We start from the raw sequence: 25,619 nt of genomic DNA on the forward strand, positions 1-25,619 counted from the left end.
TCTGCAAGAAATTACAAATGGTTACAGAAATAGTGACGCTCAAACTCACCACAATGACGGGAAGAGACACATTAGTGAACAGTCAAAGGGTTAAAGGACTGAGAGTTAGAGGACTTCATTCAAACTACACATTAGATCTACCTCCAGCTTATACAAAAGATGATATACCTCTAGATCGAGATCGCATACCTACCTGTGAAACAGCCAATGAATGGGAGCACCTATCTATCATATCTCATGAAATGTCCCCGCTGAAGGAGTTTGGTGTTGGACTGTTGATAGGCTACGATTGTCCCGGAGCCTTGGTACCATAAAAGGTAATCACAGGAGGAAAGGGTGAACCCTACGCTTTTCAAACTGATCTAGGATGGGGTGTTGTTGGAGGAAAACAGCAGATCGCAAACTCAATACAGGTGACAGGATTGTGTCATCGAATTAGAGTTACCAACTGTAAGTCCAGCAAAAGTAATCAAGATCCTTGAATCCAACTTTGCAGACATAAGTTCTAAAGAAAAGAGTGTATCTCATAAAGTTTGTACACACTCTAGAAGAAAGTATTCAGCAGAATCAACAAGGTCATCTTGAAATGCCCTTACCCTTTAGAGAACGACCTCGTCTACCAAATAACATAAATCTTGGCCTAGCAAGATTGAAATGTTTGAAGAAAAGGTTGGGAAGAGATCCCAAAGGTGTTTACCACTCAAAGAAACCAGATAAGATTAGAGTAGTATTTGATTGCTCAGCAAAGTACAATGGTGTTGCATTGAATGATTATCTACTAAAAGGACCAGATCTTACAAACGCTCTGCCTGAAGTACTCTGTAGATTCAGAAAGTATCCCATAGCGGTCATGTGTGACATTAAAAAGATGTTCCACCAGTTTCATGTGAAGAATGAAGATAGAGACTTCCTGAGGTTTTCATGGTGGGAGGATGGAGATACAGATACAGAGCCAGCAGAATACAGAATGAAAGTACACTTGTTTGGAGCAGTATCATCTGCAGGTTTGCGCCAATTATGGTATGAAGTACCTGGCCAATTAGAATAAAAAAGGATTGCCCATCAGCAGCAAATTTTGTGAAGAAAAACTTTTATGTAGATGATGGTCTCATAAGTCTAGAGTCCACAGAATCTGCAATCAAACTAGTGAAAGAAAGCCAAGAGTTATGCGCAAGAGGAAACCTGCGCCTTCACAAATTAATCTCAAACAATAGAGAGGTACTGGAATCCATCAGTTATTCTGAACGTGCAGCAACAATGAGGAATATACATCTCAATTATGATCATCTTCCAGTTCAGAACGTACTTGGATTGGGATGGAATGTAGAGAACGACAAGTTCTTCTTTGAAGTATCTATTGAAAAGAAAGTTGCAACTAGACGAACCATTCTTTCCGCAGTGGCTTCTATATTTGATACATTGGGATTCTTGGCCCCAGTAATCCTAAGAGCAAAAGGAATACTGCAAGAATTATGCAGACAGAAGTTGGGAAGGGATGAGCCCATACCTGAAAATTTAAGGCCAAGGTGGGAGAGTTGGATAAGAGACTTGCAAAACTTGAGAGAAGTTCGGAATCCGTAGATGTTTTGTACCTGATGATTTAGGAAAGTACAAGAAAATAGAATTTCCTCATTTTTCAGATGCCAGTAGTTATGGTTATGGTCAGTGCTCCTACATGAGAGTAATAGGAGAAGAAAAGATACACTGTGCCCTTGTTATAGGGAAGGCCAGAGTTGCACCTACCAGTATTCAGACAATACCAAGACTTGAACTGACAACAGTCGTAGTTTCAGCATCAGTAAGCAAGTTTCTGAGAGAAAAATTGGAATTGAAAATAGATGAAGAATATTTTTGGACAGACTTACAAGTTGTCATAGGATACATAAACAACGAAGCTCGAAGATTCCATATCTTTGTCGCCAACAGAGTTGAGAAATTTCAGGAAATAACAAATACAGAACATTGGCATCAAATTGACACGAAGCATAACCCAGCAGATCATGCTTCAAGAGGCCCGAATGTAACAGAATTGAAAAATTCTAACTGGTTCACTGGTCCAGAGTTCCTTTGGGAAAAGGAAATCACGCCCAGTAAAGGTTACACAGAATTGTCTATAGGTGGTCCAGAAGTAAAAGTTGTACAAACATTGAGCACTGCTGCCAAGTGTCTAAATGACATACTTGAAAGACTAGCCAGATGTTCAAAATGCAATACAGTCATAAACGTAGTAGCTCAAATTCAACGTTTGGCAAAGGGAATCAGAAAGAAGGAATTGTTGAATGTAGAAAAAAGACTCATTCAACTGAGATTCTACAGTGAAGAGTTGAAGAGTCTTAGTGAAGAACCTAAAAGGCTTCCAAACAACCACCAATTGTACAAGCTTAATCTTGTTCTGCAGGATGGTATACTGAGGGTGGGAGGGAGATTGGAAAGTGAATTGTTACCTAGCAGAGTGAAGCATCCAGCAATTCTACCCAAAAACTCTACCTTCACAAGATTGATTATTGATGACTACCACAACATATCCTTGCATAGGAATAAGCTTTACCCAAAGCTGTTTGAGAGAAGGTGGTTACTGGATTGTGAAAGGAAGCAAAGTTATAGCAAAGTGTGTAGTCTGCAGAAAAGCACAAAGACCTACAGAAGAACAAAGAATGGCAGATTTACCGGCAGATCGTGTAAACCCATCACCACCATTTCTTTATAGCGGAATGGATTGCTTTGGCCCATTCATCACCAAGCAAAACTGCAAGAAGTACAAGCGATATGGACTCATATTTACATGTCTGAGTTCCAGAGCGATTCACCTAGAAATGTTAGAAGATATGTCAACTCATTCATCAATGCCTTGAGATGTTTCATAGCCATTAGAGGTACTGTCAGAGAGCTTAGATCTGACCAAGGATCAAATTTTGTCGGAGCAAAGAATGAATTGAAGAAAGCTCTAAAAGAGATTGATAAAGAAAAAGTAACTGAGTATTTGTTAGAGAAACAGTGTGATTTTGATTTGAATGCTCCACATGCAAGCCATACAGGAGGAGTTTGGGAAAGACAAATCAGAACTGTAAGAAATGTGTTAGGTTCAGTGTTGAAAAAGAACACCGGAAAAATAGATGATGCTTCACTTAGGACCCTATTCTATGAAGTAATGTCTATTGTTAACAGTCGTCCACTTACAGTTGATAACATCAACGACCCAACAAGTTTGGACCCTATAACTCCCAACCATCTACTTTACCTTAAGCCTGATTACATACAGCCACCACCTGGCAAGTTCACCAAAGAGGATTTATATGCCAGAAGGAGATGGTGAAAAGTTCAATATCTATCAGAACAGTTTTGGAATAGATGGACGAAGGAGTACTTAGCCAATCTTATGCTAAGAAGTAAATGGTAAACACCCAGAAGAAATGTCCAAGTTGGTGACATAGTGTTAGTAAAAGAAGGAGATTTACCTAGAAGTCAATGGAAATTGGCCAAAGTTCTTACTAGTTTGTCTTCATCCTTTTGAACTTCTAGAAGAGTGTTGTTACAAAAATAGGAGACTCAAAACTTGACAAAAAAGGAAAATGTCTCACTACTCCACTCAAGTTGTAATGTCCTATACAGAAGTTAGTTGTTCTTCTTAAGAGTGATAAAAGACACTTGGAAGTTGGGAACCTGATGGAAAATTCCTCAAATTCATGTTCAAGTCCTACCACTAAAAACATAGAATTATAGGTAATATTGGTGGGAGTGTAGCTGGCCAGCTAAGACCTGTCCTAGGTTGCTAGTATAGCTGATATGTGTATACAACTAGACCTGCTAATAACCTTAATACAGTTCCTATCTTTATGTGTTAAATACAAAAGCAGAGTTATTTACTGTGACATCATGTTTTGGATGTCATATAACTGTTATATACTCTGTGTTCACAGAAGCAGAAAAAGATAATATGTCTTTAAGATTCATTTTGTAATGAAGGGTAAGCTCAGTGACACAGCAGAAACAACAGAAAGTATAGTGTTAATCTGTTGTTACTGGGCAGAAGTCTAGACCAATCACAGCCAGCTTCTCACACAGCAAGAGTTTTCACCAATCACAGCCAGCCTCACACACAGCTTGTCTGGGAATTCCCCCAACTCCTGCTGCTAGAATCATTATTCACCAGAGACAGGAGCTCAAGAGAAATTCACTCCACTGAGAGCTGAGTTTTATGGGAAGAAGAGGCCAAAATAGGTAGTTAAAACAGTTATATAATGTTCATATTGCTAGTATTGTGTTTAGAACTGTATACTGAACTAGATATATATGTTTGCAAGCATTTAGATTCCATATTGCAATCCAAATTGCATACAACCATACCAGATAATACTTAACCAATCTGCAAATAGTTACTGCAAACTGCAAACCCAGTTTAGCCAGTAGAACTGTTAAATCTCAGATATACCTCTCAGAGAGATCATAAAGTGCTTAAATAACCTAAAGTGAGAGTACAGATACTCAAGAGAGAAATACTGTATATCCACCATTTTATGTTGAATGACAAAGATTAAACAATTGAACCACCATCTTATGCATACCGCCATTTTGTGATATCTTTTCAACACGTGTTATGTACATAGACTATCTGCTGCGGAGGCGGCAGTGTTATATGAAGAAAAGTTGAAGTTAATAAAAAAGTTATTTCAAGCTTTTGGTGTACTCTTTAAACCTAGTGTTTCCATAGAACGGCGCTAGAGGAATTACAGAGTAATAGACAGTCTGGTTAGACTAAAAGTCAGAGATATCAAAATTCTTCTAATGCCACAGCGCAAAAAGCACTTCATAGTGCTGCTCCTGCCACAAGGCCAGCACTTTTTCCTACATTGTACAAGCACGACCACCACTAATGGATTGCAGGGTGGTCGTAACCATGGATACGAGCAGTGCATAATGTGATGGAAAAATGAATCAAGCCAGCAAAGGAGGCAATATGGAGAATAACAATACATTAGTAAATGCCTTGTATTAATTTTCTCTAAATGATAAATGCTATTTGCTGAAGAGAGACAACCCCTTTAACTTTCCAAGTGGCTCAGAAGTTTACATACACGTGGTTAGTATTTGGTTGCGTTACCTTTAAATTAACTAACACGGGTCAGATGTTCTAGATTCTGTTCCACAAGCTTCTCACAATAAATAGCTGGAATTGTGGCCCATTCCTCCTGACAGATTTGGTGCAACTGGGGTCAAGTTTGTAGGCCTTATTGACAGTAGACGCTTTTCCAGTTCTGCCCATAAATGTTCCTTGGGATTGAAATCAGGGCTTTGTAAATGCCATTACCTTCACTTCGATGTCCTTATGCCATTTTGCCACAACTTTGGAAGTTTGCTTGTGGTCGTTGTTCCAAGCTTTGTTTTTCATGTTGATTTCTTGAGATACTGCTTTATATACATTACTTTGCCTTCCTTATAATGCCATCTATTTAGTGAAGTGTGCCAGTCACAACATGATGCGGCCTCCCCTGTACTTCATGTTGTGACAGTGTTTTTGTCTCGCAAGCCTTCCTTTTTTTTCCTCCATACAAAACGATGGAGGAAAAAGTTTCATTTTTTTTTCATCAGATGAGAAGACATTTCTCCAAAAAGTAAGATCTTTTTGTCTGTGAAGTTGAAATCAGCAGCCTGGCTTTTTTGTGGTAGTCTTAGAGCAGTGGCTTCTTCTTTGCTGAGTGGCTTTTCATGTCCTTTCGATAGAAGACAGGTTTTACTGTTGACAGAGATACTTTTGGACCTTTTCCTCCAGCATCTTCATGAGTTCGTTTGCTGTTGTTCATGGATAGATTTTTATTTATTTTACAAAGTACATTAATCTCTAGGAATATAGAGTGTGCGCTTCTTTAAGGGTACGATGTTTGGTGGCTCCATGGTGTTTAAATTTGCATTGTCAACATGGTATCTTCTAGTGTTCAGAAATTGCCCCCAAGGATGTTCCAGACTTGTGGAGGTCTGCCATTAATTTCCTAATATCTTGGCTGATTTCTTATGATTTTTCCAACAATGTCAAACAAAGTAGCAATCTTATGGAAAGCTTCTAAATCCATTACATTGTTTTCTAGAAGTTTCCAAGCTATTTAAAGGCACAGTCAACCTCTGAGCCACTGGAAATTTGATAAGAGAAATAAAAGCTGAAATAAATACTTGTCTCTTGGATTATTCTCAAAATATAGTAGTGATCTGAAGAGACCGAAGAGAAGGAATGTGTGCTAGGATGATATATCAAGAATGATGAAAAACTGAGTTTTAATAAATGTGGCTAATTGGACTGAAATGTTAGTATATGGATGTTCAGTATATGGATTTCTGACAACTTATTGTCACTTTATGTGCTGCTGCCTGGCATTAGAAGACTATGGCATGCTGATACTGATAATATACAGTTTTCTGATTCTAGGTGACTTTCTGACAGTTCGCGGATGCAGTTCAACCTCAGTTTTTTTGCGCTAGATGGTTATAGATTGCTGACAACTTCAGTCTGCCGCTTTTTGGCATTTGAGGCTTTCTGACAACTTACTGAAACTGCTCATTTACAGTTTTATGATGGTTGGGGACTTTCTAAAACCATTTAATTCAGCCAACAGCTTCATGCTGCATATTACATTTTACATAAGGGATTGAGTTAGTGAATTTCATAGCTCACTCTTACTGGTGGATTGTCAGAGAGATGAGTGCTTGAGGTCCCTATACAGCCTTCTGCTGTCTGTGGCTTCCAGTGACGAGGTCATCTACCATTACCGATTACAATTTTGGGGAATAACTTACACTCCATGAAGGAACTCCAGGGGTTCCTGAAACCTTGTTTGAGACACTTCACTAGATAATTGTGTCTCTCTGACAGTTTACTGCCACCAGACAGAGGTTTCCTTGTTTTCTGTTCATCTATGTTTTTTTAAATAATGTGGTTCTGCATCTTTTGGACTGTGTATGTTTATGCCATTCTTGCCGATCTATCACTTCATGACACTACCTCTCTTCTTGTGTTGTATGTCTATAGTCTGCCATACACATTCAATAGCTATGGGTAGCTGCATAGCTGTTTCTAATTTCTAATCAGCTTCTGCTATATATGCTGTACTGTTTCATTCTCTGCCTGAGCAATAAAGTAGCTTACTAAGGTGTTTGTTTCTGTTGTCTGCCTGTGTACTGACCTCTGCCTGCTTACCGGATTCTGATCCACTATATGACCCAATCTTTGCCTGTTTACCATAGTGACCCTCTGCTGCCAGCCCTGACCTTGGTCTTGTTTCACATATTAGCATGTACTCTGCCTGCACTAATTTTGGTCTGTTACTGACTACAAGTTTGGCCTGATCCCTCTGTGCTCTGCACCTGTGTCTCTGATCCCTGTGGGTTAACTTTCAACCACACCAGGACTACTCCAGTAGGCAGAGACATAGTGGTTCCCCCGCAGCAAAGTCCAGATCTCTATATAGGGGTAAAAATGTGAATACCAAGGTACTGCCAGCATGAAGCCCTTAGATTTAGCCCAAAGTCAAACTGGTTGATGGACACAGTGGTTCCACATCCACTGATCAGAACTGTATGGTTTTGATACACGTAGAAAAAATGCACTTAAGTTATGAAGTATAAAATGGTGCATTTACTTCTTAAGAGATAGGTGATGGCCACTTACAGTGATGGTAATTTTAGCAATCCAGGGATACTTCACGTCCACTTTTTCATCTTTAGATGGTTCTTTGGCAAGTCCACACATATGAAGAGTTCCTGCACTGTCTAAAAGTAAAGTGCAAGAAGAGACATACTTTATAACAAAACCATTCTACCCACGAGACTCAAACCCCACTAAAGTATATTTATATATCCCCACAGGCATATAAGGGAGAGGTACATGCCTGTGGCCATCGCCATTGAGGTTTACATGGCACCCCCCGAATAGCCATCACTATACTGTTGTCTTTCCGACATCGGCATACAGAGGTGCAGATCACAGGCCCATTCCAGCAAGGCATCACATCGCAACAATAGGCAAGGAATAAATCTAAGTTTACCTACCTATCATTTCATCAAAGGCTTTCTTCATATTGTCTACTGTTTCCATACTGAAGACATGCTGACTACTTTTCTTGGATGCAATATCATTGATTTCATTATGGCTTATCTCTTTACCCAGACCAAAGACATAGATATCTGTTAATGGCAGAAAAGAGATTGAATGGGGGATCATGTAAAATGTCATGGAACACTGAGAACATATATTTTATTAATGTAACATTATATATATATCGTTAAGTAATAAAAGTTCTAGTCAGATAAAGGCAAGAGATCCGTCAGGATTGGTAAAAACCTGTTTCAGCTGTATTGAAGATGCCTAAGAGACTTCGCAATAGCCTATGCATTTAAAGTGTTGACCACTCTTAATTATAGCCTGACTGCTGTGCAACAGTATAACAATAAAACAATGTACAGAGAATATATATATTACAGAGAACAGTAAAATATATATATACACACACACACACACACACACACACGCATACCGTATTTTTCGCACTATAAGACGCACCTCTGTTTATTAAAATTTAAGGAAAGAGTTACTTTGTAACAATTTACTCAATTATCTAATAAATCAATGTTTAAACCTCATACAATGCCATTAGTTAGGCTATATTAAGCTAATTATTAACCTTAATCTGTTTAAACACACCCCCTTTCCCTTATTAACCCTTTAATTCTACCCTATTTTATTCTATTAGCTTTTAATAAATCTTATTCAATTTATTCTATGTACACATTTGCTTTGTTAACCATTCTATGCTTTTATAATCTTTTCTCACTTATTCGTTTCCCGCTATCATTATTATGCTACCTTACTTTATTTTTACAGTTATTACCTTATCTATCATTAATAACTTTTATTATAAATATTATCTTACCTATCATTAATAATTTTTGTATGGATGCAATGTTATTTTTAAAATAACAATAAATCATTACCTATAACATACTGTCACGGGTGTATGTGAGCAACCAGAGCATGCACAGAAAATAGAGCTACTGACCGGACCCAAACTAGGGAGGATAAAGGTTACCCCTGTCAGACCCTCGAAAGCTCTCCCTATGCTGCTAAGCCCATGCCCGGATCCAAATGGTGGAAGGAGGCATGCCCGCGTACCTAAGACTGATGAGCACTGTAACCCCTACAATAGTGGAAGGGGCACGGCCACCGGTGCCCTGCTCAGTATATGGAGGGAACCGTGGTCGCCTCGGATCCAGTCAGAAAACACACAGATACACAACAATGTCTGCACACTTAGCTGAAGGGGCTGCAGCCGAAGTGAAGACGGATCCAAAGACAGGCTGGCAATATCCGGAGTACTTGCTGCAGCAGAACACAGGTCCAGTGAAAGGATAGCATGCAAGGGAAGATACTCAAGCAAGAGCTACAACCCAAATGAGAAATATAATCCACACCTACAATAGGAAGAGGGGGAATATAAAGGCAGGGAAATCAAACACAGCTGGGAGGAAGGAAACAGAAAACTCCTCCCAGCTCTAGTAGTGACATCATCACAGGGGTGGAGAAACAGAGCTGTGAGAACGTCCCAAAGCTCTGGTAGTGACAGTACCCCCCCCTCTACGGGTGGACTCCGGACACCCAGGACCCACCTTCTCAGGATGAGCCCTATGAAATGCCCTGATGAGGCGAGTGGCTTTAATGTCCGACACCGGAACCCACATCCTCTCCTCAGGACCATAACCCTTCCAATGAACGAGGTACCGGAGAGAACTGCGGACAATGCGAGAGTCCACAATTCTGGAAACCTCAAACTCCAGATTGCCATCAACCAAAATCGGAGGAGGAGGCAAAGAGGAGGGTACCGTGGGCTGGACATATGGTTTTAAGAGAGATCTGTGAAATACATTATGTATCTTCTAAACCCGTGGAAGATCAAGACGGAAGGCAACAGGATTGATGACTGACAAGATTTTATAAGGCCCAATAAACTTGGGACCCAATTTCCAGGAGGGAACCTTCAGTTTAATATTTCTTGTAGACAACCACACCAGATCACCCACACTCAGGTCCGGACCAGGCACACGTCTCTTATCAGCCACACGCTTATACTTCTCACTCATCTTTCTAAGATTACTCTGAATCTTTTGCCAAATGGTAGACAAAGACGAGGAAAATCTCTCCTCCTCAGGTAAACCAGAAAGAGCCCCTCCCGAGAATGTCCCAAACTGCGGATGGAACCCATATGCACCAAAGAATGGCGACTTATCAGAAGATTCCTGACGACGGTTGTTCAGAGCAAACTCAGCAAGAGGGAGAAATGAACACCAATCCTCCTGGTTCTCTGCCACGAAACAGCGCAAATATGTCTCCAGATTCTGATTGAGGCGCTCAGTCTGACCATTCGACTGCGGGTGAAAAGCAGAAGAGAAGGACAGCCGAACCCCCAGGCGAGAACAGAAAGCCTTCCAGAACCTGGACACAAACTGCGTGCCTCTATCGGAAACAATATCAGAGGGAATGCCATGCAATTTAACAATATGGTCGACAAAAGCTTGCGCCAACGTTTTAGCATTGGGTAAACCAGGGAAAGGTACGAAATGAGCCATCTTGCTAAAACGGTCCACCACCACCAGGATCACCGACTTCCCTGAGGAACGAGGAAGATCCGTGATAAAGTCCATGGACAGGTGTGTCCAAGGACGGGAAGGTATGGGTAACGGGAGAAGGGAACCTGAAGGCCGTGAACGAGGGACCTTAGCGCGAGCGCACATCTCACAAGCAGCCACAAAACCCTCCACCGACTTACGAAGAGCCGGCCACCAAAATCTCCGAGCAATGGGATCTACCGTGGCTCTACTCCCGGGGTGACCAGCAAGAACAGTATCATTATGCTCCTTGAAGAGTTTGTGACGTAGCTCAGGAGGCACAAACAACTTCCCAGAAGGACAACGGGCAGGTGCCTCAGTCTGGGCAGCCTGGACCTCGGCCTCCAAATCCGAATATAGAGCAGAAACAACTACCCCCTCCGCCAAAATGGGACCCGGGTCCTCGGAGTTTCCTCCTCCCGGAAAACAGCGAGAGAGAGCATCAGCCTTCACATTTTTGATCCCAGGGCGGAATGTGACGACAAAATTGAATCTGGAGAAGAACAGAGACCATCTGGCCTGTCTCGGATTCATACGCCTGGCCGACTCCAAGTATGCCAGATTCTTATGGTCGGTAAAAACGGTGATAGGGTGCCTGGCCCCCTCCAACCAATGGCGCCATTCCTCGAAAGACAACTTAATGGCCAACAACTCCCTATCTCCCACATCATAGTTTTTCTCTGCCGGGGAGAGTTTTTTAGAGAAAAAGGCACAGGGTCGCCATTTGGCAGGAGAAGGGCCCTGGGACAAAACCGCACCCACACCCACCTCGGAAGCATCCACCTCAACAATAAAAGGTAAGGAAACATCGGGATGCACCAAGACGGGAGCAGATGCAAAACTCTCTTTAATCTTAGAAAAAGCTGCAAGCGCCTCCTCCGATCAAGAGGAAAAATCCGCCCCCTTTTTTGTCATGTCAGTGAGGGGTTTGACAACAGAGGAATAATTCAAAATGAACTTTCTGTAATAGTTCGCAAAACTCAGAAAGCGCATTAATGCCTTCTGATTCTCAGGAAGCTCCCACTCAAGTACAGCACGGACCTTCTCCGGATCCATGCGAAAACCAGAAGCAGAGAGGAGAAAACCCAGAAATTGAATCTCCGATACCATAAAAACACATTTCTCCAGCTTGGCGTACAATTTATTTTCCCGCAGAATCTGCAGAACCTGAAAAAGATGATCCTGATGGGTCTGAACATCAGGGGAAAAAATCAAAATATCATCAAGATACACCAATACAAATTTCCCCATTAAATGGTAGAAAATACTGTTAACAAAATGCTGAAAGACGGCCGGAGCATTCATCAGGCCGAAAGGCATAACGAGATTCTCGAAATGCCCGTTAGGGGTATTAAAGGCCGTTTTCCATTCATCTGACCCTGACCAGGTTGTACGCGCCTCTCAAATCCAATTTGGAAAAAACCTTGGCCCCAACAATTTGGTTGAAGAGGTCCGGGATCAGAGGAAGGGGATAGGGATCGCGAATCGTGATACGGTTCAGCTCCCTAAAATCTAGGCAAGGTCTCAGAGAGCCATCTTTTTTTTTAACAAAAAAAAAAACAGCGGCAACAGGTGATTTTGAGGGACGAATATGCCCCTTATCGAGACTCTCGGAGATATAGGTTTGCATTGCGATTCTTTCCGGTTGTGAGAGATTGTAGAGGCGAGCTTTTGGCAGCTTGGCGCCGGGAATGAGGTTAATGGGACAGTCAAACTCCCGGTGAGGAGGTAGCTCCTGAACACCGCTCTCGGAAAACACGTCCGAGAAATCAGAGAGAAATGATGGCACAGTTTTAGTAGACACCTCTGCAAAAGTCGCTGTAAGACAATTCTCTCTACAAAAGTCACTCCACTCATTTATTTGCCTTCCTTGCCAATCAATAGTGGGGTTATGTCTAGTGAGCCAGGGTAACCCCAAAACTAGAGGAGAAGGCAATCCGTTAAGGACAAAACAAGATATATCCTCCACATGAGTGTCACCTACAGCTAACCGGATATTGTGAACAATGCCCTTCAGAGATCTCTGTGAGAGTGGAGCAGAGTCAATAGCAAAAACAGGTATATCCTTTTCTAATGTGCAAACCTGCAAACCATGCATGGCTACAAATTGAGTATCAATAAGATTGACGGCCGCTCCACTATCAACAAAAATCTCACAAGAAATGACTTTGCTCTCTAGCGCCACCCTGGCAGACAGGAGAAAACGGGAACTGCAGGTCAGAGGAAAAGCATCAATTCCTACATCAACTTTGCCCAAAGTAGCAGATGAAGCAGAGTTTGATGATTTACCTTTTGAGGTTTTTCTCTTATTATCGCTCTTAGTACAGTTCAAGAATCTCCTAGACGGACAAACATTTGCCAAATGACTTATGCCCCCACAACAAAAACACACCATACTCTGAGGAGTAAATCCTCTTTTATCAGGGGCAAGTCGACCTAGCTGCATGGGCTCCTCCTCAGAGAGGGGAGCGAGACAGGATGAGGCCCCTGCACACTGAATGAGTCCGCACCACTGCCCCTAGACTGACAATGGCTGGACAGATAGGTCTCGTTTCTTTCTCTTAGACGCCTGTCAAGGCGTACCGCCAATGACATGGCAGACTCTAAGGACGTTGGTCTCTCATGGAAAGCAAACGCATCTTTCAATCTCTCTGAGAGACCATGACAGAACTGACTCCGGAGTGCAGCATCATTCCAACCCGAATCAGCTGCCCATCTCCGAAATTCAGAACAATAAAGCTCCGCAGACAGTTTGCTCTGGCTTAAAAAACGTAAGTTAGATTCGGCCAGAGCAACACGATCCGGGTCATCATATATCTGCCCCAGGGCCACAAAAAATCCTTCCACGGATCGAAGGGAGGGATCCCCTGATGGCAGCGAAAAAGCCCAAGTCTGAGCATTACCCCTGAGCAGGGAGATGACAATCCTCACCCTCTGCTCCTGATTACCAGAGGAATGTGGACACAAGCAAAAATGGAGTTTGCATGCCTCTCTGAAGCGAACAAAACTCTCACTGCCCCCGGAGAACGTTTCCGGAAGTGAGACCTTTGGCTCGCAACAGACTCCATGGGCCGGAGCAGAGCCCAATGCTTGAAGCTGAGTCATAGATTGACGGAGATCCGCTACCTCCAAAGAAAGACCCTGCATGCGGTCAACCAGGCCAGAAAGCGGATCCATGTCAAAAAAGACGGTTTTGGTGGATTATAATGTCACGGGTGTATGTGAGCAACCAGAGCATGCACAGAAAATAGAGCTACTGACCGGACCCAAACTAGGGAGGATAAAGGTTACCCCTGTCAGACCCTCGAAAGCTCTCCCTATGCTGCTAAGCCCATGCCCGGATCCAAATGGTGGAAGGAGGCATGCCCGCGTACCTAAGACTGATGAGCACTGTAACCCCTACAATAGTGGAAGGGGCATGGCCACCGGTGCCCTGCTCAGTATATGGAGGGAACCGTGGTCGCCTCGGATCCAGTCAGAAAACACACAACAATGTCTGCACACTTAGCTGAAGGGGCTGCAGCCGAAGTGAAGACGGATCCAAAGACAGGCTGTCAATATCCGGAGTACTTGCTGCAGCAGAACACAGGTCCAGTGAAAGGATAGCATGCAAGGGAAGATACTCAAGCAAGAGCTACAACCCAAATGAGAAATATAATCCACACCTACAATAGGAAGAGGGGGAATATAAAGGCAGGGAAATCAAACACAGCTGGGAGGAAGGAAACAGAAAACTCCTCCCAGCTCTAGTAGTGACATCATCACAGGGGTGGAGAAACAGAGCTGTGAGAACGTCCCAAAGCTCTGGTAGTGACACATACAGACAATAATTCAAAAGCTGTATGCCAAAAGCCAGGTGTGCAAGCCAACAACCTATCCACAAGACAGGTATAGTCAGCATACCTTCCAATGGCAGCCTTGTGCACTATGAAGCATGCAAGACTGGCTCTCTATCCAAAAGGACCCGAGAGCCAGTGAGTAGTGATGGACGAACATCTGCCATGACGGTTCGCGAACGCGATCAAATGTTCACGAACCGCAAGTTCGCGGCGGGTCCCATTCATTTTAATGGCAGGCGAACCTAAAAAAACTTCAGCTCATATTTGCAGCCAAGAAATAATTACTAGAAGTGCACAAATAGTCCCACAACATGGACAGTGACATACCAGATGTATCATTCGAATTTGCGATCTCCGTTCATTATTTTTTTCAATGCGAAATATCGGCAATATAATTTTTGCGTACGCGCATGCGCAAATGCACTATACAGTACCCAAATGCACTATAAAGAAAGTATATTGGTATATAACACCCCGCTTCAATCAGTTTTTTTGGGGAGTGACTGGTATATCACACCAGTAGAAATTATTTGTTCCAATAACGCTTGTCCCTCTATATACCTGCAGTATCGCAGCAGAACCGCACACAACTGCCGCACAATACAAATGCACTATAATATACTTTCTAACATAGAAAGTATATTATAACATTGTACAAGGAAGGAAATCCATTAGAATATACATAAAGGTAAAACTTAACCTTTAATAATGTTACTATGAGAGTCCATTCACACGTCCGTAAGTGTTTGAGCATTCCGCAATTTGCGGCACTATAATAGAAAATGCCTAATCTTGTCTGCAATTGTGGACAAGAATAGGACATGTTCTATTTTTTTGCGGAAATGGAAGCACGAATGCGGAAGTGCGGATCCGCAAATGCAGATGTGAATCCGCAAATGCGAATGCGGACAACACATTCCGGCCCCATTGAAAATGAATGGGTCTGCACCCGTTCCGCAATATTGCGGAACAGATGCGGACCCATTTTGCGGACGTGTGAATGGAAAAGATATCCCTCAAAATGAAAATAAATTAAATTATTAAAGTTAAGCAAAAAGCATAGATGTGGTAGGCAATAACAAATGCTCGGCGGCACTAAATCAGAAACCATATGTCCTACCACAATCCGGGGGGTTCCAGTGCACATCCATGAATCCTGGAGGGAAAGCAAAAAACAACTATCCATGGGCTAGATGATGATGTGGTATTGAAGGACAGGGTGGGCAAAGAACTGTCCCTGATATTGCCCTACAGGGGGGTACTATTCTGGCCCTGATAGCCTAACCACAGACCACCCGCCCTGATAAGAGCGACCCCGTCTGGAACCTTACCCTATATAAAAATGGCCCTAGTAAGCCCCTAGGCCCCTGACTTGTAGGTGATCACTATATAGATCTATGTGTTTATTATAAGTATATCGCACCCCTCTGTGTATCACACCTATCGATAGCACACCTATACCAGTCCTAAAAAAGACTTTTGTGGCCCTATTAGCTAGCGTTTTGTGTCCCTAACAGCCTGTCCCTGCTCAACACAGCAACCTCTCCCTACACTGGCAAAACACTGAATGTAAAATGGTGGCCAGATCAGGTTTATTTATAAGGTAGGGGGTATGTCCATGTGCTGAAACGTCTCAATTGGCTGTCCTGTACCACCTGATGGATGTGTCATGGGTCAAAGTTCTTCACAATGTAAAAGAATATGGCGGGCACTAATATCTCCATATGTTCACATGTTTGGGGAATCGCGAACACGCAAAGTTTGCCGCGAAACGACCGCTGGGCGAACCGCAAGACCATCTCTACCAGTGAGCCTCAAAGTTGTTTGATTTGAGTTGGATGGCTTGGGGGAGCTGTGCGCCCTTCTCATTATCATTAGGGTGACAAAAATTGAAAACTCATTTTTGTATGCCAGCTAACTCTTCTCTCACTGCCTAGGAGGGCTGCAGAAAATTTTTCAGTTTTCTAATTGTCCTAACATATTCAATAACCTCTCTATACTGTTTTGTCATGTAAACTAATTTGCATAAACTTGGGAATATATAGGAAAGACATGCAAATTAGTGTTTCGGCTGAAAACCAGGCTGATTCTGCCAATTTGCATGTCTTTCCCATATGCCCGAGTTTATGCAAATGAGTTTACATGACAAAACAGTATAGAGAGGTTATTGAATATAATGTTAGAACAATTAGAAAACTGAGAAAGAAGTTGAGAAAAATCCAGCTCCACTTTAAAGGAATTGCGTTTATTCAGCTTGCGGTTAAAAACTCATCCAAGAAATACAAAATTTAGCAGTCTTGTCTTGTTTACATGTTTCGGGCTATCAGAGACATTTCCAGCCCTTCTTCATGACACAGAAAGACATTAAAAGTGAGACCTTTTAAAGGGGAGGGTGCACCTGTGTTCACTGATTGTTTCCACAGGCCTGTAACCGCCCCCAGGAAAAGGTGCCACACTTCCAGTTAACTCTTCTCATGAAAATTAAATGAAAGAAAAAACTAAAATATATATAACCATATGTATGCATAGAGAAAATTTATATATTTTTGTTTTTTCTTTCATTTAATTTTCATGAGAAGAGTTAACTGGAAGTGTGGCACCTTTTCCTGGGGGCGGTTACAGGCCTGTGGAAACAATCAGTGAACACAGGTGCACCCTCCCCTTTAAAAGGTCTCACTTTTAATGTCTTTCTGTGTCATGAAGAAGGGCTGGAAATGTCTCTGATAGCCCGAAACATGTAGACAAGACAAGACTGCTAAATTCTGTATTTCTTGGATGAGTTTTTAACCGCAAGCTGAATAAATGCAATTCCTTTAAAGTGGAGCTGGATTTTTCTCAACTTCTTTCTGCATTTGCTGCCCGCACCTGACACGGGCCATCCGTGCTCACAACTAAAGGAAGGGCAGGTGAGAGCTGCTACATTTCTCCTTTCCAATTAGAAAACTGAAAAATTTTCTGCAGCCCTCCTGGGCAGTGAGACAAGAGTTAGGCTACTTTCACACTAGCATTTTTGCTGGATCCAGCAGGGTCCAGCAAAAACACTTCCATTACTGATAATATAACCATCTGCATCTGTTTGAACGGATCCGGTTGTATTATCTTTAACATATTTTTAACATTGCCAAAACTGATCCGTCATTAAATTCATTGAAAGTCAATGGGGGATGGATCCGTTTTCTATTGTGGCAGATTTTTGAGCATTCCATTCTGGTGAGTTCAGTTTTGTCCCCATTGACGATCAATGGGGACAAAACAAGCATTTTTTTCTAGTATTGACCCCTATGATGGAACTCAACACCCGAAAACTTTAACGCTAGTGTGAAAGTACCCTTAACTGGCATCTAAAAAAGAGTTTTCAATTTTTGGCACCCTAATGATAATGAGCAGGGTGTGCAGGTCCCCCAAGCCTCCAACTGAAATCAAACAACATTAAGGCTCACTGGCTCTCAGGTACTTCTGGATAGAGTGGATTGGCTGCACAAGGCTGCCATTGTAAGGCATGCTGACTATACCTGTCTTGTGGATAGGTTGTCGGCTTGCACACCTGGCTTTTGGCATGCAGCTTTTGTGTTATTGTCTGTATGTTATAGGTAATGATTTATTGTTATTTAAAAAATAATATAGCATCCATACAAAATTATTATTGATAGGTAAGATAATATTTAGAATAAAAGTTATTAATGATAGATAAGGTAATAACTGTAAAAACAAAGTATGGATGATTGGTAGCATAATAATTATAGGGGGAAACTAATAAGTGAGAAAAGATTGCAAAAGCAGAGAATGGTTAACAAAGCAAATATTTACATAGAAAAAATTGAATAAGATTTATTAAAAGCGAATAGAATAAAATAGTAAGGGTAGAATAAAAGGGTTAATAAGGGAAAGGGAGTTTGTTTAAACAGATTAAGGTTAATAATTAGCTTAATATAGCCTAACCCTAACCAATGGCATTGTAGGAAGTTTAAACATTGATTTATTAGATAATTGAGTTATTTGTTACAAAGTAACTCTTTGCTTGAATTTTAATAAACAGAGGTGCGGGCGAAAAATACAGGTATATACATATAAATATATATATACTATAGAGGAAAGTATACTGTATATGTATCCTACAGAGGACAGTATACTATATATATATATACTACAGAGAATGGTATAATGTATATATATATATATACTACAGAGGACAGTATACTGTATATATACATTATACTGTATATATAAAGTATACTGTATGTATACTACAGAGGACAGTACACTGCATATATATACTACAGAGGACAGTATAATGTACACATCAACTACAGAGGACAGTATACTGTATATATACTACAGAGGACAGTATACTGTATAAAAATATATAATACAGAGGACAGTATACTGTATATATATGTTATGATTAGTCAGCCTGCATTTGTGGGAGAGGCGGAGGCTCTTCATATACGAGCCACAGCCTCACTCACAGGCGTGGGTTCTCAGGTGCACAGCTGCCGCTGGGTTACATTAGCAAACTAGCTTCTCTGGTGGTAGGATTCTTTCTTTGCAGCATGGAGCTCGTTATTTTGCTCTCTGCTACTGTAGCATGCACGCGCCATACTACGTAAGTAGGTTGGGCCAGGGCTTTGCCTCAGAATCTGCTACCTCAGGTTTGTTCGTTGGGGCTAAATACTTCTATTTTTTTTCAACTTTGATCGTTGGTAATAGGAGTTAGTTCCTATAAATCTTACAAGTTTCTTTGTGTGTGCTGGTGCAAAAATAAATGACCATTTTGGACTTTAGATCCGCTGTCTGACGAGATGTCTGTGATTGCGACCCACTGAGAGAGAGAGCGATCCCTTACAATATATACTACAGAGAACAGTGTACGGTGTATATATATATATAGTATGGTAGAAAGGATGGGCAGCACTCCAAAAAGTAAAAAATACAAAAAGTCTTTATTTACCCCAGTGGGACATGCGACGTTTCGGCTCTAGACAGGAGCCTTCCTCAAGGCTTGCCCGGGTCACCCTCATTCATGGTGATCCCGGCGAAGTTCCCTCTGCGGCGGCCCAGGCGGGCTTAAAGCAGTGAGGTAGGGTGGCTGGAGCGACGCGCTTCCCTCTAGTCGCCAGGTGATGACGTCAGACGCCGGGAGGCGTGGCCAGCGTTGTGACGTCACGGAGGCCGCAGGCGGCGCCAAATTCAAAAAGGGAAGCCGATTCAGCCGCTCTGAGGTCTCCATGGTCACCCTACCTGCTGACAGCAACGCAAGTGGACGGGAGCTGAGAAGATGAGCGCCCCTACCACCACTGGCTCGGGTCCTGAGCCCCCTACCACTCTGGGCGGTGTGAGTAGCCTGCGGGCACCCTTTCATATTGCTTATTTTCCCTTCAGTGGTTGACCCTTTCCTCCCTTGGTGTTGCAGGGAGAAAAGGAGTCTTCCTCCTCCGTTAAATCCAGACCCAGGAAGTGCGGTGTCTGTTCTAAGCGCCTTGCTTCCTCAGGGTCCAAGTTACTATGTAAAGACTGCACCTCTACCGTGGTGAAGGCAGAGTCCTCTAGTTTCATGGAGGAGATCAAGACTCTGGTCAGAACGGAGGTCCAATCAGCGTTGGCCGCTAGGGACCCCCCTGCCTCCCCTATACCCCAGCCCGGTCAGGGCCACAGACCACCCTCTTCCAGAGGCCTTGACTACTCCGGGAGTGATCTGGACTCGGCCGACTCTGTTTTGTCAGATGCGGGGACTGCGGCTAGATCTCAGAAATTAGAGGAAAGTAGTGAGTACAGGAGATTCCTCTTTAACCCAGAGGATATCGAAGAATTGATCCGAACCATCAGGGCTACTATTAAGATGGAGGTCCCTAAGAGGTCCAAGTCAGTCCAGGAGGAGATTTTCGGGGGTTTAGGGGAGAGGCACAAATCGGTGTTCCCGGTCCCGGACAATGTCCAGAAGATGATACGGGCAGAATGGGAGAAGCCGGAGAAGGGTTCCTTTATCCCACGGGGCCTCAAAAGGCGATACCCCTTCGACGAAGCGGACTGTGCTGACTAGGAGGCCAATCCCAGGGTGGATGCTCCCGTTGTTAAGGTAGCGAAACGAACGGTCCTTCCGTTTGAGGACGCAGCGCAGCTCAAGGACCCTCTAGATAGGAAAGCCGAGAGTCTGTTCAAGAGAACCTGGGAAGCTACAGCAGCTCTCCTAAAACCGGGGGTAGCAGCGACATGTGTGGCTCATACACTCGCAATGTGGCTTGAACAACTAGAGCACCATATAGCGAATAAGGCCCCTCGGGAGGAGATCCTGGACAGTATTCCTCTTCTGAAGAAGGCCACTTTCTTCCTTGCCGATGCCGCTGCAGAATCGGTTAGGCTTTCTGCCCGCACGGCGGTTCTGTTCAATACCACCAGACGGGTCCTGTGGCTTAAAGCCTGGTCGGGCGACACCGTATCAAAAAACAGGCTGATATCTCTACCCTTTCACGGTCAGTACGTGTTCGGGTCCGACCTGGACAAGATCCTTGAGAATGCCACGGACCGTAAGAAGGGCTTTCCAGAGGACAAATCCAAGTCCAGGAGACAGTTTTTTCGGAGGCCCCAGCAGGATCCCAGGGCCGAAAGGAGGAGCCGCGAGGGTCACGGATTTACGAGAGGCGGGAGAGGAATTTTTTTTTTCCTTAATCCCAACAGGGGAGATCCCTCTCCCCCTTCATCAAAACAATGACATCATCCCGGTCGGAGGAAGGCTCAGCTCCTTTCTAGGGGTTTGGGAACAAACTATCACGGATCCGTATATATCAGGCATCGTAGAACATGGCTACACTATAGAACTGGATTCCCTTCCTCCGCAGAGGTTCGTCCTGACCAAGCTCACCAGGGGCATCGAGTCTCCCTTATCCGAGGGCGTAAGAAACTTATTACGCCTGGGGGCAGTAGAAAAGGTACCTGCCAGAGATTTGGGGAGGGGTCACTATTCCCCCTTATTCCTGGTCCGGAAATCGAATGGCAATTTTCGGACCATCATAAATTTAAAACCCCTGAACAAACACATCACCTACCACAAGTTCAGGATGAAGCTCATCAAAATAGGGTCTATGATGGCTACAATAGACCTCTCCGACGCATACTTCCATATCCCAATACAGGTCTGTTCCAGAAGATATCTGAGGTTCGCGGTGGAGCAAGGTGGGACGGTTTGCCACTATCAGTTCAAGTGCCTCCCGTTCGGCATATCATCGGCACCCCCCATATTCACCAAGGTGATGGCGGAGGTTGTAGCCTCCCTAAGCAAGGAGGGGATAATAATCGTCCCTTACCTAGACGACCTGCTAATAGTAGCAGAAACCTCAGATCTCCTTCACAGACACATCCAAGTGGTTTTCTCTCGCGCCTCCAGAACTTGGGCTGGTTGATCAACCGGGAGAAGTCTGACATGTTCCCAGACCATCGGAAGGTATTCCTGGGTATTCTCTTGGATTCAGCTCTTCAAAAATCTTTTCTCCCTCCGCAAAAGGTACAGAAGCTGAGGTCAAGGGTCCTCCACTTCACCAAGAAGTCCCGTTGCTCAATAAGGGAGGGCATGGAAATGCTGGGCCATCTCACCTCCTGCATCCCCGCGGTAGCCTGGGCCCAATTCCATACGAGACCTTTACAGAAGCTGGTTCTAAAGCAATGGAACAGGTATCGATCATCCCTGGACCAGGGGTTGTCAGTGTCCCGGGAGGTAAAGGCTTCACTGGGCTGGTGGCTCAAGACCAAGAACCTGGAATCGGGAGTTCCATGGAGGCAGGAAAGTCTGTTTTCCCTCACGATGGACGCCAGCTCTTGGGGCTGGGGGGCCCTCACGGCTTCAGAGACTTTTCAAGGGGTTTGGTCCGAGGACCAGAGAAGGATGTCCTCCAACTACAGAGAACTCCGTGCGGTGTGGGAAGGCCTCAGGTCCATCCAAATACAGGCCAAAAATCGCCACGTCCTGGTCCATTCGGACAATTCCACAGCGGTGGCATTTATCCAGCACCAAGGAGGAACAAGACACGGTCATCTCAGGAGGCTCCCAGACTGAATCTTCCTTTGGGCAGAGAAGAATCTACAATCCCTTGCGGCAGTACATCTAAAGGGATCCCTGAAATCTTCAGGCGGATTACCTCAGTCGGCAAAGTCTGGATCCAGTCGAGTGGTCTTTGTCCCAGACCGCTTTCCAACAGATTCAGGATCGTTGGGGGAATCCCATCCTAGACCTGTTCGCATCAGCAAAGAATCGCAAGGTTAAGAATTTCTTCTCCCTCAATCGAAGAGACCCATGTCTGGCAATAGACGCTTTTACCCAGAGCTGGACGACGGGCCTAGTCTACGCCTTTCCCCCGATACCAGTAATCCCAAGAGTGCTCCAAAAGTTTCAGTCCGAAAGGTGCAGACTGATTCTGGTGGTCCCATTCTGGCCCAGGAGAAGCTGGTTCGGGCTCCTCAGCCCGGAAGATCCCATTCGTTTTCTTGCCAGAGGAGGGTCTTCTAACCCAGGGTCCCATATCGCACCCCAATACCAACCTCCTCAAGCTGTCCGCTTGGATACTGAGCAATCCCTCTTGCTAGGGCTCTCTGAAAGAGTAGTTAAGACCTTCTTACTCAGTAGAAAGTCCAACACCTCTAAAGCGTACCTCAAGGTTTGGAGAAAGTTTGCCTCCTGGGGCGGAGTCAGGTTCAACCAGTCCACCCCTAATATCCCTCTTATCCTGGAATTCCTCCAGGATGGGCTGGATTTGGGTCTTGCTCCTAACACATTGCGAGTTCAGGTGTCTGCCTTGGGGGCCCTCTATAATACCAGCCTTTATGAGGTCCCCTGGGTAGCAAGATTCCTGAAAGTGGCAGATCGACTAAATCCCTGAGTCAGGAATATGGTCGCACCATGGAACCTCAACACCGTCCTTTTAGGGCTGTCAGATGTTCCGTTTGAGCCTCTGCTCTCCCTATCTATTAAGTGGCTCACTCTGAAAACCATCTTCCTAGTGGCCATATCCTCCGCAAGGAGGGTTTGCGAGCTCCAGGCTCTGTCCATACAGGAACCCTTCCTCAAGGTGCTAGACGACAAGCTCGTTTTCAAATTAGACCCCTGTTTTCTCCCCAAGGTGGTCTCCTCCTTTCATAGGTCGCAAGATATAGATCCCGTCTTTTTTTCCTAACCCTAAAGACGAGCAGGAATCTAGATTCCACAATTTAGATGTTAGGCGTTCAGTTCTTCATTATTTACACGCCACAGAGGAGTGCAGTATCGACAAGAATTTATTTATCCAGTTTGCAGGTCCAAATAAGGGTAGGAAGGCAGCTAAGAGCTCTATATCCCGCTGGATTAGATGCACCATTTCCGAGGCCTATAAAGCCTCCAGTAGGGAGGCTCCTCCATCCCTTAGAGCCCACTCAGTTAGATCGGTCTCCACTTCTTGGGCTGAAAGAGCCTCTGCTTCGTTAGAACAGATCTGCAGGGCAGCTACCTGGAAGAGGGCCCACACCTTCACCAAGCATTATAGGGTGGATGTGTTTGCTGACGAGGACTTGGCCTTTGGACGTAAAGTCCTAGGTGCTATAGTCCCCCCCTAAGTTACTTTGTTAGCTCTCAGTTTGTGCTGTCATGGAGACGACTCGGGAAATGAGTATTACACTCACCGGTAATCCGGTTTCCTGGAAGTCTCCATGACAGCACAACTTTGTCCTGCCCTTGTTTTTCTTTGTCAATAGACTATTTGGCTAGTTTTACATTCTACCCCTTGTCCTAGTCCTGTTATAATACACTGGCGATGAGGGGTGGGGGTGGGGTTTTTAACCTCTCTGTGTGCTTTTTCCAGTCCTATCAGAGGAAGGCAATCTCAGTTTGTGCTGTCATGGAGACTTGGGAGTGTGGAGGCCAGGTCATCTGGTGCAACACCCCATCACTCTCCTTCATGGTCAAATAGCCCTTACTTTCAAAGTTTTCCCAAAATTTCGGCTGACTGACTGACCTTAATTTCTTAAAGTAATGATGGCCACTCATTTTTCTTTACTTAGCTGCTTTTTTTCTTGCCATAATACAAATTCTAACAGTCTATTCAGTAGGACTATCAGCTGTGTATCCACCTGACTTCTCCTCAACGCAACTGATGGTCCCAACCCCATTTATAAGGCAAGAAATCCCACTTATTAAACCTGACAGGGCACACCTGTGAAGTGAAAACCATTTCAGGGGACTCCTTCTTGAAGCTCATCAAAAGAATGCCAAGAGTGTGCAAAGCAGTAATCAAAGCAAAAGGTGGCTACTTTGAAGAACCTAGAATATGAGATATTTTCTGTTGTTTCACACTTGTTTGTTATGTATATAATTCCACATGTGTTAATTCATAGTTTTGATGCCTTCATAGTCATGAAAATAAAGAAAACTCTTTGAATGAGAAGGTGTGTCCAAACTTTTGGTCTGTACTGTATATATATATATACACACACATACACACACCACAGAGGACAGTATACTGCATATATATATATATTACAGAGGACAGTATAATGTATATATCTACTACAGAGGACAGTATACTATATGTATGCTACAGAGGACAGTATAATGTGTGTGTGTGTGTATATGTATATATATATATACACACACACACACTACAGAGGACAGTATACTGTATATATACTACAGAGGACAGTACACTCTATATATATATATATATATATATATACAGTGGCGGAAATAATTATTTGACCCCTCACTGATTTTGTAAGTTTGTCCAATGACAAAGAAATGAAAAGTCTCAGAACAGTATCATTTCAATGGTAGGTTTATTGTAACAGTGGCAGATAGCACATCAAAAGGAAAATCGAAAAAATAACTTTAAATAAAAGATAGCAACTGATTTGCATTTCATTGAGTGAAATAAGTATTTGAACCCTCTAACAAAAAAAGACTTAATACTTGGTGGAAAAACCCTTGTTTGCAAGCACAGAGGTCAAACGTTTCTTGTAATTGATGACCAAGTTTGCGCACATTTTAGGAGGAATGTTGGTCCACTCCTCTTTGCAGATCATCTCTAAATCCCTAAGGTTTCGAGGCTGTCTCTGTGCAACTCTGAGCTTGAGCTCCCTCCATAGGTTTTCGATTGGATTAAGGTCCGGAGACTGACTAGGCCA

General features: G+C 43.5%; 1 protein-coding gene across 1 annotated transcript in view; it reads right to left on the reverse strand.

Annotated features, from left to right (window-relative positions):
• The window catches only part of LOC120977484 (complement factor B-like), a 160,659-nt gene that overhangs the window by 22,882 nt on the left and 112,158 nt on the right, over window positions 1-25,619 (reverse strand). The window contains exons 10-11 of the mRNA XM_040405448.1: window positions 8,035-8,169; window positions 7,655-7,755 (exon numbers count right to left, since the gene is read on the reverse strand). Coding sequence (XP_040261382.1) covers window positions 7,655-7,755; window positions 8,035-8,169 — 236 coding nt within the window. The remainder of the gene's footprint in view (window positions 1-7,654; window positions 7,756-8,034; window positions 8,170-25,619) is intronic.

The sequence above is a fragment of the Bufo bufo genome, chromosome 8 (genome assembly GCF_905171765.1).
Source record: "Bufo bufo chromosome 8, aBufBuf1.1, whole genome shotgun sequence".
NCBI lineage: Eukaryota > Metazoa > Chordata > Amphibia > Anura > Bufonidae > Bufo > Bufo bufo.